The sequence below is a fragment of the Leptonotus elevatus genome, chromosome 8 (assembly GCF_054856555.1).
Source record: "Leptonotus elevatus isolate MCC_2025b chromosome 8, RoL_Lele_1.0, whole genome shotgun sequence".
Classification (NCBI taxonomy): Eukaryota; Metazoa; Chordata; class Actinopteri; order Syngnathiformes; family Syngnathidae; genus Leptonotus; species Leptonotus elevatus.
The window spans coordinates 22218692-22236733 of record NC_141246.1 but is presented as its reverse complement, the minus strand read 5'-3'; the positions used below and the strand labels follow the sequence as shown (position 1 = coordinate 22236733).

General features: G+C 39.1%; 2 protein-coding genes across 9 annotated transcripts; one reads left to right on the top strand and one right to left on the bottom strand.

Moving 5' to 3' along the window:
• LOC147170213 (RIB43A-like with coiled-coils protein 2) lies at nt 1–3287 on the top strand. 5 transcript variants are annotated; one of them, XM_086083063.1, is made up of 3 exons: nt 1–168; nt 429–511; nt 1832–3287. In XM_086083063.1, exon 3 carries the CDS (start codon nt 1935–1937, stop codon nt 2937–2939), a length of 1005 nt encoding a protein of 334 aa, XP_085939189.1. In that variant the 5' UTR covers nt 1–168; nt 429–511; nt 1832–1934; the 3' UTR covers nt 2940–3287. The 5 variants fall into 5 exon arrangements, with proteins under 5 accessions (XP_085939189.1, XP_085939190.1, XP_085939192.1 ...); XM_086083064.1 differs by having other exon boundaries at nt 429–560; XM_086083066.1 differs by having other exon boundaries at nt 1–183.
• A 1331-nt stretch (nt 3288–4618) lies between these two features.
• Nucleotides 4619–16830, bottom strand: LOC147170212 (coiled-coil domain-containing protein 40-like). Of its 4 annotated transcripts, none has more exons than XM_086083211.1 (19): nt 16764–16830; nt 16402–16544; nt 16208–16295; nt 15876–15994; nt 15505–15588; nt 14117–14336; nt 13089–13246; nt 12890–13012; nt 12424–12545; nt 11992–12235; nt 11733–11915; nt 10127–10372; nt 9072–9285; nt 8810–8979; nt 8628–8719; nt 8403–8517; nt 6429–6617; nt 6204–6362; nt 4619–5730 (listed from the first exon to the last, which is right to left on the bottom strand). In XM_086083211.1, exons 2-19 carry the CDS (start codon nt 16537–16539, stop codon nt 5473–5475), a joined length of 2922 nt encoding a protein of 973 aa, XP_085939337.1. In that variant the 5' UTR covers nt 16540–16544; nt 16764–16830; the 3' UTR covers nt 4619–5472. The 4 variants fall into 4 exon arrangements, with proteins under 4 accessions (XP_085939337.1, XP_085939339.1, XP_085939340.1 ...); XM_086083213.1 differs by having other exon boundaries at nt 16220–16295; XM_086083214.1 differs by lacking the exon at nt 10127–10372.
• Nucleotides 16831–18042: the final 1212 nt, after the last annotated feature.

Below are 18042 nucleotides of genomic sequence, written 5' to 3'. Positions count from 1 at the left end.
GTGATGAGTTGTGTAATTTTGTAGTTGATTAGGTAGAAGAGATTATTGAGTGCAAAAGTGCAGGGGGTGGAAGACGTAGCGTTAGAATAGTTATGTCAGGGAAATTCCCGCATCAATTGCAATTTTTTTTTAACATGATGGGAGACTATGACAACGCTGATGCCTATGGTAAGACAATAACAGGTAACTGAGCACCAAAGATTGCTTCTTTTTTATCAATGCTGATGTTTAAAAAGCTTGTCAGGATGCAGTTTTCAAGGTTATAAGCGTCATGGCTTATCATTTGTAAAAAGTGCTCTTACTCAAAACTCAAAAATAATGCAGGAAACTGCATTTCAAAGCTCGCTACTGCCACGTGTGGCCCAAAAATGAAACTGCACACTCCCCTTCTTCACGTACTCACTACACGTATGATGTCCCATCCGCAGGCAGTTTGGAAAATTCGAACCCGAATCCAGTCTGAAAACATTTGGCCAGAGGCTTGCAGGAGTACCCGTTGTGGACAGCTAAGGTTTTAATCTGCTAATTAGAAGATCCCCAAGGCAGCTGTGGCTACTTAAGTATCTTACCGCCACCACAGTGTGAATGTTTGAGTGCATGAATATTGTATTCCATTGTAAAGCGTTTTTGAGTTTCTAGAAAAGCGCTATATAAATCCGATGCATTATTATTATTTTTATGTTTCAGTCATGAATGGTCAAATAAAAAGGCTAATGTAAAGATATATTTGGGCAAAAGCCTACACCGCGCAGCTTTAAAACCGGCAATTGGACTTATTTCCTTTTTAAGTTACGAACAATTCTAAAAAAAAAAAAAAAAAGTTCTAGAACATAAAGCTACGTGGCCATGTGTGGAAAAAAAACCCCTATGAACCTGTTAAACCTATTAACTGGGTGGCCCACCTAAAGCAGTAAAACCCAAATCAAGCATTTTCTGCACCTGTCAATGAGTCTTTCACATAACTGGAATGTTTTCAAGCATGAAAAAAGTCATGCAACAGAATTTCAATCATATTTAAGTCTGGACTAGGCCACTCCTAAATCTTCATTTTGTTTTTAAATCATTCCGAATTTGACTTGCTGACGTGTTTTTGGTTGTTGTGATGCAGAACCCGATTGCGCTTCAGCTCAAAGTCAAACTGATGGTCAAACATTCTTCCTCATGATTTGTTGGTAAAGAGCAGAATTCATAATTTTATTAATCACAGCAAGTCATCCAGGTCCTGAAGCAGCATAGAAGCTACAGACCATCACACGACCACCACCTTTGACTGTTGGTGTGATGTTCTTTTTCTGAAACACTTCACACATTTACAGCAGAAGTAACGAAACACCTGCATACTAAAAAGTTAAACTTTCCTTTTGTTAGACCATAGACCATATAATATTCTCCCAAATGTTTTGGGAGTCAATCTAATGTGTTTTGCAAAAGTAAAATGAGCCTTTATGTTCTTTTTGGTTTTTGCCTTGAAATGAGATGGCCAACTTCATTTTGTCAGACAGATTATGTTTCGGTGATTTCTTGATTGATATGACATGGGAGGTTTTAAGTACTTTTCACAAAGGGTCAGGTAGCTTTGAATAGTTTTGTTTTCCTTAATAAACAAAATTTGGGGTCAGGGTCTAATAAGCCACGTATGCCTTTAACCCGTCAGCCTTTTTTCTTTTCGGATGTTGTAAATGATGTGTTTGTGAGGTGTGTTGTAATTTAAAAAACAACAAACAAAAAAAACAGCATTTAAAAACTGCATTTTTCCAAATTCAGCGTATGAACAATTTGGGGCTTTAGTGTATAAAATCTCAGCGTATGTTTGTTTTGTTTTGTGTTTCAGGACCAGCCGTAACAGAGATCTAGTGGATTGTATGTGAGTGTGTTGGTAAAGCACTTTTAACAGGCTGTAAATTTGAACACAAACTGCACATTCGTCAGCCAAAATGTGGAATAGCTCTCGCTTTGAACTGGCAAGTATAGAGAGGCGTCGCAACAATGAGCAAGAAAGAAAAGAGCGAATTTTTAACGACAAACTGAGAACCATCGGTATTGACAAGGAAGGCCTTGACAAGCAGCTGGATGACAAGAAGAAATGGAGGGATGCAGAAAAACTTGAACAGGACACCTTTGAGGCCCAATTCTTACACGATAGCAAGCAAGCGTACCTTCTTCAAGTCAGACGAGATAAGGAGAAATATACAAATGAGAAGAACAACTTTCTGGAACAGTACGAGCATGCCATTGAGGAGAAGTTGAACCAGCCTGACTCCGATGAAGTCATCGAACACATGATGCCTCCGGGAATGGCGGGTGAGGACCCGGACAGTGAAAGCCGAATATGCAGGCAGAAAGAGCAACTGAGGGAGTGGCTGCTGCAACAACAAACAGAGCAAGCCAGGGAGAAAGAAAGAGAGAGGAATGAAAAGTTGGATGATGACAAATTCAGAGTACATATCGACAATGTCGCTATGGGGCTGGAAAACGCCGAGATGGAGAAGAGGAGGAAAAACGCCATGGAAATGAACGAGTTCAATCATGCTCTGGCTGTAGAAAAGCAGCGGCAGGAACGGGAACTCAAAGACGACCCCAGAGAGATACAGCCCAGTCAGCTGGGGGTCCCCGGGATTCTTCACAGCTATGATAGGAGGCCGCGTCCCGAGAGCTACCAGCAAATGAAGAAGTTCTGGAACCTTCAGATTCAGGAGAAAATGATGACAAAGTTAGAGGGGATCAGAGATATGCAACAACACGCTCGTTGGAGCTCCAACACGGCGCGTACGGCTCAGATCCTACAGAAGCAGCAGGAGCGGCACAAGAAGGAGCTGCGGCAAGAGCTGGACCACAACAACATCACCACCGCCGAATATGAAAGACGCAACAGACCCGACATTAAAAGAGGACGCATCGATGAAAGTTTCTTCGCAAAATTCAACACCTGCAGTCGCTGAAACGACACTCAGGATTCAAGACATCTCCACACATTCCAATGGAAAAATATGTAGCATTGCTGTTGCTAACAAGCTCAACTATCGTAGTAAAGAGGACAGATGCTGTTAACACTCAACCTTGCTCACTTTTATGACCCTTTTAGCTTGTTTGTGTTTCAACTCACATCAGTTCATGTCATTAGTTAAAAATATTCAATTGTAGTTTTTCATCAATCCGTTTTCTATACCTATTCTATATTCTGTACTTCTTATCCCTATTAGCATCACAAGCTAGCTGGAGCCTAGGCTTTTTATTTAAGTTCACACTTAATGTTTTTAACCTTTCAAATTAAAGACATCCTAACCACACCCACAAGTGATACACATATTGTACAGCAAGATGCAGGAGTGGGGGCCAGCGTTGGTGACAAACTGCTGCTTCATAGGCCGTCGGGCTGACGGAGCTAGCGTGAAAATGGCTAGGCTATAGTGTGACCCAAAACAGGTGGATACATTTTTCCTAAGGAGACTACACTATGTTCACATTCCTACTTTTGTTTATTTATTTGTGCCATGAACGACAAAGATGGTTTATTATATTATATTATAAACAATAAAAGCGTTAACGTGAATCGTGGTCCCCAACCCAAAAATTTACTGAAATCATCAAACATTTAGATAATCTACATTTGTGCAAAAATATGTTGGCTACTAGCGATGTAGTGTGAAATGAACTGGGTCTGTTTAATTGGCAATATAAAAAAACAAAAAGCTCATGATACGTTATAAAAACACTATGTTAAAAAAAGAAAAAGAAAAAAATGCTAATTGACATAAATCAAGTCAGTTTGTGGAGGATCTCAAACATGTTACGTTCCCCGTCATTTGACCATTAGCGTGGGTCTCAAATGTAGGTTGCCAAAACTTGCTTAATTAAAATTGATCTGCACTACTGAGCTAAGGTTCTGGAACTGCACAAATGGAACTGGTCTGTTTAATGCCACTTCAAAATAAAGTGAGAAAAGGTAAGCACTTAAGCAGTGTGCCTATTTTTAATAGAATAACTTAAAATATCGGTATTATGGTATATCATAGTGTGATATAAAATGTTTTTCCAAATCGCCCAGCACTAGCCACAGTATACATCAGAGCATTCATCAATTCAGAGATAATTGCTGACAACTTGACTAAGCAATTTGTCTTCCTTATCAGTACACAATGACTTGTCATTCTGACGGTACTGACATGTTCAATGACACATATTACTTTTGGCAGATGAACTAAGAATTCTGAGCAACAGTATGGCTTTTGCAAATAATCCACAATATTTAGGTATTTGTATGATTTTTCAAAGAGCCCAGAGTCAGACTACTGTATTTACATGTTGCAGTACCATCACTACTTTAATGTGACACCTTGACAGCAACGCCTCCCTCGGTGCTTCTGCTCCCAGGCCTTTTCAAAGGGGATTCCTATTAGTGATGTTGTCATGAGTTTGGGCTGCTCATTTTTCCTTTGTCAGACTGACATTTTCATTGTCCGCGCTGATTCTGTGGCGCCGTTGCAATCTGAATTTCCGCTCAGTCATGTGTTCTCCCTGTGTTCACATGGGTTTTCTTTGGGTACTCCAGCTTCCCCTGACAGGCCTACTGTATTACAAAACAATGAATATTGGCTTAAATTTAAGTGAAGACTCTAAATCAGTGTTTCATAAACTTTATTGAGCTGAGGCACGGCACCTATTTTATAGTACAAAAATCTCACGGCATCCCACCAAAAGTGAATGCTAAAATAATGCTAATCTCATTTCAATGTACTCACAATTGACTTACTCAAGTGTGAAATGAACTGGGTCTGTTTAATTGAACATGACGCTGATGCATGCAAGAAGCCATCACTTACTCTGTTCTTTTAATGGCAACATGATCACAGCCAGGTTTTATTAAACCTTAGCATGTAAATGTTTTGCATGTCACTATAGGTTACTGGCATAGGAAGATGAACAATAGTATATTTGTAATTATTAAATGATAACTTGGGGACAAATTACTCATTAAAATTGGATAATTTCCCACTGTATCATATATGGGTGTTACCTCACCCTCGTTGGCCTCGTACTGCTTGTTTATTTTAAGTATTGAAATGACAAGGAGTTCACTTCACACCTACTTGCACATGAGTAGAGACAGACTAGAAACAATGGCAACTATAGACCAACAAAATTAAGATAGACAATATTATACCCACTACAATGACTCTGTGGAGTGGGTTATTCGCCTGACTTGTGCATTGTGGGTTCACTTCCCACTCAGTGACAGTACATATGTGTGATTGTGAATTGATGTCTCTCTCTACATATGCACCGTTCTTGACTGGCAACAAGTCCAGTGTCTGCCTGTCGCCCAAAGACAGCATTTCATGGCCTCCATGTCCATCAGACGTAATATAGGGGGGCTCCCCTTATGTCCAATTATATATAATTGCAAACTGCCTAGCTGCAACTTTCGAATGTTTCTTCCAGCTCTTCAGTCCTCTTTGCACTTTTGCACCTGACTCATGTTGCTTCTTGCTGCGGGAGACTGTGCATACCTGCTGCCAACAACAGTAGCAGAGCACAGACAGCTGCTCGGTGATCGGGGAACTCCTCACACACACGGTGGATAACGGCGTTGACGGCGAGCAAGCGCTCCTTTAGGCTCCGTGTAGCAGCTTCCACCGATTGGCTTGATGAGGAGGACGGTCGATACTTTCCATCAGTCACCTCTTGGAGTTTCTTAGCCTTGCTCTGAAATTCCATCAGGTGGGCTTGGTCCTAGACAGATGGACAATGAATGTGATGCTTTCACTGGTTAAAAATGTGGCCATAAAGCGTGGAAAACCCGGGAAATGTAAAGTGCCATGATTTAAAAAAAAAAAACGGTTTCCCAACATTTATTTAGCCAGGTCACACATTTTACATTAGAAACATCTATTTAAAAAAAATGTCCAAAAGGGCTGAGCTTTAGTCACAAATTGTCACAAATTGTCTTAGTGTGAAATTTGTGCTTAGTTGCACAAAGCAATTTTTTGTTAAATGAATGGCAACACACTAGTTGTATCTCCTGCCATCTAGTGGAAAAGAATGATTATTTGCAGAAATTACTTTTTTACAACAATGAAGTAATTTCACATAGCACACCACAGGAAGTTGTCACTGCTGGGAAAACACTGACTGGGCATGGACCTGACTACACCAACAGTGGAAAACACCATCATATACTTTATTGTATTTATTTTGTACCATACCCTGCCCTTGGCATCCTGGATTTGTGCCAGATGAGTCTCAAGGCCACCACTGGTGCCAGACAGTTCCATCAGCTGCTGTTTGTGATGTGCAACAATGTTGCACAGATTCACCCGGCTCTCCTGCACTTCTTTGATCTCCTGCTCCCACTCTTTAACCATCTTCAAAAGACACAATGTCAGGTAATGACGCAACGAATCATGTATACAAACAATAATAAGCATCACCTTTTGTGTTTCCTTTATTTTGCGCCGCAAGCCATCATTGATGAGATTGAGCTCGCCCCTGGTCATTTGCTTCTTAGAGCTTCGGGCCAGGGTGTCATTGCGCTCGATGATGTTTCCTCTCCTTTCCACGACTGTGACGCTCTCCCTCACGAGCTGCTCCCGCTGCTTCATCAGCTGGTTGAGCTGCCGCTGTAAAGCACAAAAAAAAAAAAACTCCATCAAAGAAACTAAATACTCATAGTTGTTGAGACCCACATGTTTTTATTGTTGCATAATAAACGGTATTATAGAAATATTTATTTAATTTTACTGCAGTGGCCCCACTAATTTCATATATGTGCATTCACTGAACCTTTTGTAAGTGGAATTTTTTTTGTTTATTTGTTTGATTTAAATTTTTTTTTTAATCATACAGTACCAAAAAACACATTTTATTAGTTTCAAAATGAACCCTCCATCAGTTTTCGTCAACACACATTTTTCACCAGACTACAGTAATTTCTGGACTATAAGGCGCACCTGACTATAAACCACGCTAGCTAAATTTGAGGAATACTTGAGTGTGTTACACATATAAGCCGCACCCGGCTGTGTGTTTTAATGTTACCGCACCGGGTTCCCGCTTTCTTTTCTATAATGAGGGCGTAAATTGTCTCGCTCTTGTCCTGTCTCTCCTACTGCATTTGGGCTCACTTGGTTTGTTTTGTTCTGCCTGACGCTCTTGCGCTTCCTTTATAGTGCAGCCTCTTGTAATCTGATAGATAAACCACATTTGTATTAGCCGCAGGGTCGAATGCAAGTGAAAAAAGTAGCGGCTTATAGTCCAGAAATTACTGTAGACTAGACTAAAACCCTCATTAATAAACAATAACTGGGACAAAATCAGTATGCATTTGTATCAACTAATGAAGATAAGATGAAAATGTACTTCACTTAATAAAAACTGGAATAAAATCTGTGGACATTTTAGTTCATGAACAAAGACAAAACGAAAATGATTTTGTAAAATTCTGTCTCTGCTAATTTGTGACACTGCACAGTGACACGCCCCCTTTCAAATCTGCAGCTACCAAGTGCAACATGCACAAACACATAGGATAGACAGGAGGTGCATTCACAGTAAAAGAAAAAAAAAAGAGTAAATTATAGTTATAATGTAACATTAATCCAACGTCTTTAACGTTCCAACAATAATGCTAACGCTAACTAATACTGGCTAACTTATTAGCACGTAGCATGGAACCATAGTAGCCATTGTAATTGTGTGTGAAGTTGTTTTTCATTAAAAAGATGAGAGAACAATTTATGTGAAATAGTTTTTAGATCCGAAATGCTCAACATTATCTCCTGACAAAAAATTATACAGGGGTAAAATGATTATCTATTAAAACGTTGACAGTTTTTGTTGACTAAAACTAGACAAATAAAATTGTTTTTTCTTTCTAAAAGTTGACTAAATAAAAACGGGATGAGGCTGACTAAATTTGATTAAAACTAACAAGCGTGATTGAAACTAGACCAAATTTAAAAACGTCTGATAAAATTAACACTACATCTGTTGCACACAAAAGCACTATGCTCAAAGAGCAAAACCATCAAAACATGACTCCCACACACAAAACAATTAATATTTATTGCAAATAAATGTGACCTTTGCTGTGGCCTTAAGAGACAAATTCCCAAATGTGTGGCAGGTGCCATTCTCATACAGTTTTCGCAACAAAGGAAAGAATTGTTTGCAAAGATATGATGTAATATATGTCACGAGTATCTCAAGGCCTTTCTGAGCAATAAGAGGCTATTTTAAGATTTAGTGACACCTACAGGTCAGGTTGAGAGCGTTAGAAATTGCAGCACTGAATTTGAATTATTTCATCGTGGTATTTGTCATTGACATCTACCGTCAACCCACAAAACATGAACAGCTTTTTCATCAATGCTCATGCACGTGTATCAGGCGATCCAGTACAGTACCTCCATACGGTGGACATCCTCCTTCATGATCTGCATGTCTCCATGATTCTCTTCCACAACTAAACGTGTCTCTTTCATCAGTTGTGTCTTCTTTTCCCACAGCATGATCTGTCGCCTGTCAAATAACACACACGACAGATGTTTAGTGAATAATGCATGCGTTCCGGAATCACACGTCTACTTGATTAGAAAGATATGTGAATTCAAATTGAGCAAACAACTGACTCAGCCTCCATCAAACTGCTGAGAAGTTTCTCTTTTTCCCCCTGGGTCTTCTCCACTTTCAACTCCATCTCTATAGACTCCCGCTCTGCCTCCTGATCACAAAATATTACAAAGCCTTCACATTTAGCGACACCAGTTATACAAAAACATGAAGACTGGTATGTCAAACAGTGGGCGTATGCCTTGAGTTTGTGAAGGAAGTCAGTCTCCATCATGGCGTTCTCCTGCTCCAGAGCTTGGCGAAGCTGCGTGTTCTTGCTCAGAAGAGTGTTGAGCTTCAGCAAATCTCTTTGAAGCATCTTATTGCTCTTCTCCACTTCATTCTCCTCACGATGCAGGATTTCAAGCTGGCCTGGTGGGGTTGAGCGAGTGTTACAACTCAAGCGTTACCTTTGACGAATTTGAGTTCATTCGTAAAAATGTGTCATCAAATATGGAACATACGCTCCAGATAAATCTTCTTCTGACAGATCACAGTGCATTTTGCCTGAAGTTTGTTGTATTCCTTGTTGTGTGCCTGAATCTCTAGGGCCAGTCCTACAAGCGTTCCTTGATGCTTCAGCCACAGCTGCTTATCATTTTTGATTTTTTCTGATAATTCCTCACTTTGACTCTTTATTGCCTCAACCTTGATTTGCAGCGGACTGAGGTCCTCATGCTGGGGAAACAGACACACAAACACATTTTAAATTTAATTCCTGTCAAACTAATTCATATCAGTGTAAAATTACAATAAAATACAATAAATGAGAAACTAATGAATTAAAAAGAAGCAAGGGGAGAAAACATCGCTTAGAAGCCAATCTATAAAAGTGAGTATTAAGAAATTATTTAAAAGATTAAACCAATCCTGCCTTGTCTCAGTTGCACAGGTGGGTCATTCCAAAGTCGAGGGACTGATGGAAAATGCTCCGGACAACCAGAGGGCCCTCACCCAAAGATCTGAGACTCATAGGTGGTTAAAAGTCCGGATAAGTAGCATACGTGCTTTAAAAGTAATCAGTAGAATCATTATTATTATTATTTTTTTTAATCAGTAGAATCTTAAAATCAATTGTAAAACAGACTAAGAACCAATGAAGTGATGCAAAAATGTGGGTTTTGTGATGCCACCTATTGGAATTAGTGAGAGGCCTATCTGCTACATTGTGAACCAGCTGGGGGCGAGAGTGAGTCAGTTGCAATAATCTAACCTGGAGAAAAGTAAAGCATGAATCAAGCGATCTAGGTCGAGTTTGTCTAGTATTGATTTTATCTTGGCCATGATGCGTATATGAAGGAAATGTGATTGGACGACTTTATTGATATGTGCTGTGAAGGTAAAATCTGAATCCAAGCTGACTCCTAAATTTCTGGCTGTGGAATTGACCAGTTCATCAGTGAATGAACCAAACTAGATTGGTTGATTAGTATTATTTCAGAGTGAGGAAGTTGTGAGCCATCCAGCAACTGATTTTTTTTTTTACAGCGGCCAGGCTAAACAAAGAAGGATTCCTCACCCCAGTACGCGCTGTGATGAGATCCTTTTTTTTGTTGTAGTTAGCGATTGTGGTCTGTTTCTGTGTGATAAGTGCATCATTGGAAGCACTTTCAGCCTGGTTAGATGCGACCATTTCGTTGTAATTTGTGATTTCCTCATTGAGTTCCATCTGAGATTGGGCCAAGTTTCCCAGTTTCTCGTCAATCACTTTACTTTCCACCTTAGCCGCCATTACCTCACTTTCCAAATGCCATAGCTGATAGACCTAATAGGAAACAAGAAATTGTGATGTCATATTGGTGAACAGTTGTAGAACACAAAGATAGTAATGAATGTTAAGAACAATACATGAGTAGGGAAACGGCATATGCTAGGAGACGCTATTTTTAAACCATATTGGGTATTGTCCAGGTTAGAGCCGGGACGGGACGTCTAGTCGCCCTATTTTAAGGGATTCAAATTATCATATTTACAGCAGTTTAAAATAAAAACATTTTTAAACATAATTAGCCTTGCATTGGATTAATGACTTTTTTAAACCAACACATTTATTATGGATAACTCCTAGTAGACTCTACACTGTCTAAAGAAACACATAAAAAAAAAAGTGACTAACTCAGTCAAATACAACCTGGCAAACTTCAGACAGATAAGGAACTCATTACCAACCGCACAGTGCTGATGTTTTTACATTGTATGATCCTTTCCCATACTGTATAGACTACTGCTTAACTGGCTGGTCTCTGGCATGTGCTTCTGGGCTCAAACCAATAGAATCTCTATAAAAAAGCACTGAAGACTCTGGACAAAAATCCTCTCTCATATCACATCGGCAGTGTTCTCAAAAAGCACAACTTTTTAAGCTTCCATAGCTTTAGGACTTTAAGATTTGCCTGCTTTGCTTTATATATCTAGTAAGTGTCTCCATGGTCTTGCTCCATAGCACTCAAAAAAAAAAAAAAAAAAAAAAAAAAGAAGGTCTGTGAGAGGCATGAACACCAGGGCTTGTGACAGAGGGGACTGTGAGATTCCCCACAGGGATGGGGGATAGGCGGGGATAGTCTGCCTTGCACAATAAGGGAATGTCCCACATACTCTTTCTTCAAAGGACAATCAGAAGTGTGACCATTAACTCTTTTTAATATTGTTTTGTTTTTATTTTGTCGTCTTAACATTCTGTTATTTTATTGCAATGCTCTTATCTGTTTTATCTTGACTTTGTATTTAGTGCTTTAGATGTATTTATGTATAGGGGACTACAGATGCAAATTATCAATTGCTGCTGGAATCTGGCATATTTACAACTTAATTTGTTGTTCATTAATGTGCAATTTCCCTTTCAAATAAAATGAAATGAAAATGACATTTTGAAGTCAGAAGTCAAGGAAAAATAGTAGCAAGACACTTGTCAGGGAAATCCATTTCCATCAATGCATAAAATGATTCAGCCTGAATCTGTTTCAAGGTCCTTGAGTTTGACACCTGTGGCCTAGCTTTAATTGGACTTCCATACCTCCGTAGCCGGTTATAATTTTAAAATGGAAATGATGTGAGAGTTTGAACCTGAACTTGCAAATTTGTAACCATGACAGCCACAATACCAAAGATGCTTCTTGAAGGTTTACCTTCTTTTTCTTGAGTGCCGCTTTGTTGTTGGTAATTCGCTGGTAATACTGAGCAGCCTTTTTGTCCATGAGCTTCTGCAGCATTTGAGTCGTGATGCAGTTTTCTAACTCCAGGTGTTTATCGTTCATTTTCTCCAGCTTTCGCCTCTGATCAGTCACCTCGGCCTGAAGAGTGCTGTTCTCCTACGAAATAGAGGACAAGACATTCATTCTCTGGCCAATCAAGTTACAGTTGCCTCATCAGAAGTCTTCCGTCAACCTTGGTGAGTTGTTCCAGTGTCCGCTCTGTCTGCCCAAGAGCACGGAGGTAAGTGCTGTACTGGGCCAGCAGATTTTCATGCTGGCTTTGATTCTGACTGATCATCTTTTGGGAGACATCGCAATCCATCTGGGCGCAGTTAAGCAGCATGGTCAGAGTCTCACTTTCCTCCTGTAGCTCAGAGATGGATTTCTGTATGCCTTCAATCTCTCTGTCCAGCACAATCACTTGGTGCTCAGCCATGCTGTGGACAACACAAGTACCGGTAACTGAATGAGAGAAAATAAAGCATGGCTTCATTTTCGTGTTTGTGTTGTGTGAGCAGTAGTTTTGTGTATTTATTTTCCACTACAGAGGAGACCATCAGTCACACTTTGCCAAAATAACTTCGGGGAATTCTACATCAATACATTATTGCTGTAGAATCCTCACCGAATAGCCTCCTGCATTGCTCTGAAGTCTTCATCTCGTCTCCTCAAATCCACCAGGCTCCTGTTCCACTGCTGTAAAAGATGTTTCTGTGACATTGCCAGAGACACCATTTGCATTTCCGCCTGAATACAAACAAACACGCGCACACAAAATGATACAACAATACGGTCAAAACAGGGTTGTTGGCTGCATTTTCACACTTTTGTAGATTAACCTCTGATTTTTCTGTGATCTTTAATATCAAGTCAGTGACATTGAGTAGAACATGGATCTGAAAAAAATAACGTTGGCCACTCAAATGCTTACTCAACCAAAAATCTCCATCATGACATCAGCATGTCAGTACAGTATACAACATGACCTTTACTGGTTGAACAAATAATATTATTTGTTTTAACTACAAACTGTGGATCCTGCATAATAATAATAATGAATTTACAGCCCAAGTATGTTGTGCGGTATATACCTCAGAAAGAGCCTCTTTGGTTGCTTGTGTTGTTTCTGCCTGCGCTTTGGTCTGGACCTCATACATCTCCTTCTGTTGTGTCAGTCTCTCCAAGCTCCTTGTGAGGCGCTCCACATACATATCCTGTTGGTGCACTCATTAAAGTAAATCACTCAAGCCTGATCATGGATGGAGCAGATTCTGTATATTGTATTTAAACCTGTTTGAGTTTCTGATCTTCGACTTGGGACTTCTTAGCTGCTGTTTTGCGTGTGACTTTTCTCACGGCTTTCACATTAGAATGCAGATCTTCACTGACTTCTCCTGTGAAGTTGAGGTGTGATCGCAGTTTGTCGAGTTCTGTTTGTAGGTTGGATACTACGGATAAGAAAAATGCACATTTTAAAAAATTAACTAATTTGCTCCCAGCCATTCTCACTGAAACAACCCCCTTTGCTGCCGTCTGTTTTACTGGATTTTGACTGATTTTGCAAGGCCCACAGAATATTGTGTTCTATTGCTATTAAAATATGGAACCTACCAAAAGAAAAATTAGAGTCTCTTCTTTCATCAGGAAAGAATTATATTTATATCTGTTTCTGTTTCGCAGCAATTAGCATTAGAATATAGCTAAGTTTCATCATTATTCACAAATCAGTTTAAAACTGTAGGGTAAAAGAGCTTTTTCCAAAATGGCCCTGGTTGATCTCTTATCCTCTGCTGCCACCTGCTGGCCGTTTTTGTAATAACTACCATTGCTTCAAGCATTCTCTTCAGTTCAGAGACTGCATCAAAGCCTTCTGTATGCTCTGGCATAAAAAAAAACATTAAAAACTTATAAATACGTCTTTGGGAGCATGGTAATATTTAAAATAGAACATATTTATACTTTTTTTGGGAGCAAATGAGTTAAGCTGCTTTGAATATTTGTAGCACGGTGACCGGCTGGTTAGCACGTGCTTCAAAGCTAAAGTTCTGGGTTAAAATCTCGGCTTAGGCCAACATGTGTCAACTTCAGAAAATTGTGAGCAACTGTGACGTCATTTTCAGCTAACAGCAAGCGACAAAATGGCTGCTCTCTGAGATGGATAAAAACAGGTGGATTTTGCTGTTTAACTTATATTGCCCAAACACAATAATTATTATTCGGAATATCGCAATACAGTGGGAGAATATTGTACATCAAGGAGATAGAAAGGCATTTGCCAAATATGATCATAGAAGATCAGCGCAATGGGAGCATCTCACCATTAGCCCTTGTCTTGTTGCACTGGTTGGTAGTGCTGGACTGGCAAGACTTGACTGCCTCAAGTTCATCTTGTACCTGCCGATGTTTGCCTTCAGCCAAGAGCTTGGTCTGCTTTTGGCCATCAAGTCTTGTCTGAAGTCGTTTCAGCCTCTCCTGTTCCCTGTACAACTGTACGTATATTTCTTCTGTTTGCCTCACCTCTGCCTTTTCAATTCCCACCTGCACAGGTCACAGAAACCACACACGAGAGCCGATAACTGAGGTCAGCAACCTTATTGTCAAAGGAGTCATTTATGGTCAAATAAATAAATAAAAATCTGTCTGGAGCCGTAAAAACCTTTGAACATTATGATGAACGAAACAAACGTTTGTTAGTGTTAGTCTAATATACTGAGGGGGCAAGAGCTAACTAGAGCTGCACCATAACAGGAAATATGCAGCATCCAATACTTTGAGATTCATTTTCTTCCACGTTGTCTTCTGTTTTAGGATTATTATTTTTGTAGCGTTTGTAATTTTTCACTTAGTTTTTCATGTATTTTTAGACTTTTCTGCCTTTCTGCCCAATTTCTTACATTTTTGGCAATTTTATGAACACATTATCATCATTTACTGCCTCTCTTCTTCCTTTTTTGGGATATTTTATGGCTATTTCTTGACATTTGTTTCTGCCTTTTTGCTAGCAATTTTCTGAATAATTTTCGGCAATTTTGTGTACATCATTTGGTAATTTTCTGGATTTCTTCTTTTGTTTTAGGACATTTTATAGTTACTTTTTGATTGTTATTTTTTGACTTTTTGGGCAATTCCAAAGACATTTTATGGCCTTTCTTGTTTTGTTTTTGTTACTTTTTAAGGTTTTCTTCTCTGCCTTTTTAAAAATAAATTTTTCTGACTTTTTTTGGGCAGTTTCGTGTACATTATCTGGTCATTTCTGCTTTTCCTCTTCCCTTTTGGACATTTTATGGTCACTTTTTTGGATAAGTTTAGTTTTTTTTTTAATCTTTTTTTTTTTTTACTTTTTCACATACTTTTCATCTCTCTTTTTCTGACAACTTACAAATTTGACTCTGACTTTTTTTTTTTAATGTTTAATTATTCATTTTTAAAATCTAAATGATTAATTATTTGAAGAATATTTTCTCTAAAAAAATAAAATATGTAGAAAAAAATATAAATTTCTTTCTTTCTTTTTTTAAAGAGATCCACGGGGAGCCACAGGAGAGGGACTATAGAGCCACAGGTGGCTTCAGAGCCGCAGGTTGCAGACCCCTGGTCTATAAATATCCCATGAGTGATCTGAGAAATGTTAACAGTAAGTGTATGTGCACTACACATTATCAATCTTAGGCTCTCAGCATAAAAAGGCAGTACGGTATAATCTAACCTCTTCCCTTAGATCCAGTTTGAGCCTCTCCAGCTCCTTGATGAGTTGATTCTTCAGTGCAGCTTGCTTCTTTGCAACCAGAGGCTGTTGGCAGATCAAACACCAAATGTGAATCAACCTGGTCACATATGCAAGACATCCAGAAGCAAATCTGTCTCTGTAGAGCAGTGATTCCCAAACATCCTCATTTCAGTACACTTTTTGTGAGGTGAGAAACACTACTGCAGAGCATCAAAATAGAGTTTTGCAAAATGTGTGACCACTGTAGCTCTCTATATTTTAATTGGATTTTATTAGATGTTTGAAGGGAATTTGAAATGAAATCTACAATGAAATGAATATATTTGTAGAAAATTTAAGAAGCTACAAACATGTTCAGCATCAAGAACAATGAGTTCGTCCTCCTCCTCCTCCGGTGGTTCTTCTTCCATGTCCTCTGATGAGTTTGGAAAGTAGCTCGGTGACCCAACCTGGGAAATATTGTCCTGCTCTGATACACACACAAAAAGCATTGTACTTTTTTTTTCTTTTTTAAAAGACTGTACTTGAGATTTATACAAAACTCAATTGTGCTTCTTATTATGCCTGTATTGGACACTGTACTCTATTTGAAAGTAGCTCACACAGGATCTGTATGGAATTTGCAATTTTATACTACAATGTTCTTCTTTTACAGCCCAAATTTATGTTATATGAAACAGACCAGTATGTTTACTTGCAGCAGGGTCTCCATCAGCACCAGTGTTGTCAGCCTGAGACTGTGGGCCCACATCAACAGGTTCCAATCTTGGCTGATGTGAGAACAATTAAGGCTTCAGTGCTTATTATTTTTGATTGAATTGTTGAAATTGATTACATTATCTTCAAACTGGTTTCTTGTCGGTTCCGCACATTTACCTGAGGAGGAGGAGACATCTTTTTTCCAACGGAGTTTGCTTCTTGTTCATTGGCATTGCCATCAAGCAGCTCGGTTTGTTCCTCTTCTGCCTCCACCCACCCCTCCCCGGCTGCTAATTGTTCTTCGGCTCTCTGCATCGAGACTGATAGTCAGCAACAAAACCACATTAGTTACGTTAACTCGCAATAATTCTTGGGACACTGTATAATAAATAACCAGCTAGTGCAGTTTTGCTAGCCTAGCAGACTATGCTCACAATATAACGTGGCTTTCAGCGAGTAGTCACAACCTGACGCGCAAGTCATTCCGACATTAAACAAACTGACACGCGTATTTAGTATTCATTACATTGGCGACTTACCCCCTTAAACCTGACTCAACCAAATGTCACTTCCATTGCACTGCCGCAGACCACAAAAGGGTTGCCTGGCAACCCTAAACTTCCGCTGGAGGAACTGCGTGTCATTTGTCTCTCGCAGTTGAAACCACAAGGCAGTCATCTTACGTTGCCACTGTTACTGACAACTTTTGGTTTTTAACGCCGCCCGCCCGCTGAAAACAATTTTATTAATGCGTGATTTACGACAGCATCCTTGTATGGAGTATTGAGAGCTTCCCTAAAAAAGAGCTAACTTCACTGTTTGCATCGACCATTCAGATTACTTTAGCTCGATATGAATCGTGACTCATTGGTTAGATTCACATTTATTTTTTCTCTCTTGATTTTGGTGATGATTGGTCGTAGTTTTTTTCTGACATTATGCTGTTTCTCTTTGGTGAGTGCTTATAGGAAAATGATTACAAAATTATGTGGTGATCTTTCTATTATTCTCAGAAGTTGGGCATGAATTTTGGTGAAGATTGATTAAGTTTTTGGACATTAAGCGCTGTTAAGTTTAGAGTGGTTTTAGACTGCCCAGTGTTCCCCATGCTGTTTGAATGTTGGCTTAACTTTTATCTTATTAAAACGTATTTTATAGCTTTGTTAACGTTGTGAACAACTTGCAAAATTAAATAAATGAAAAAAATATGCATACACACACATGTTTTTTGGGGTTTTTAAGACTCAATAATTTTTGAACACCAGAAGCTGGTTGGTTTACATTCGCCAATCATTCGTTTGCAAACAACACACAAAAAAATTCTTAAAAGGCCGTGCGGGGAATATCTTGCTTGTCCAAGTATGATGTAGTCATTGTTAATCCTTTCGAGGTTAGTCCCTCCATGTTGCTTCTGTCTCCGTCTTTCCATGGTCCGCCTCATTAAAAGCCAAGATCTCAATCATGATGTGACCCATGGTTATGTCATGCCGTCATCCACTGAAGTTGAAAAAATAACGAGCCCCGACAGAAAAAGTGACGAGTAGAAAATACACAGTATACTGTATATGATTTCAAATGTAGGTTGGAAAATGAAACGGCACAAAAAAACTCAGTATAAAAATACTTACAGTACAAAAGTAACAAAATACTTAATTACTTCCGACCACTTAATGGTGTGTCTACACATGTAGTGAATTTACCAAATAACAGTAAATAAGAAAATTGTACTTTGTACTTTCTACTCTACTAAGCTGAAAATCTACATTATCAATGTGTTGCTATTCTTTTACTGAAAATTACTAATAGGCAGGGACAGAC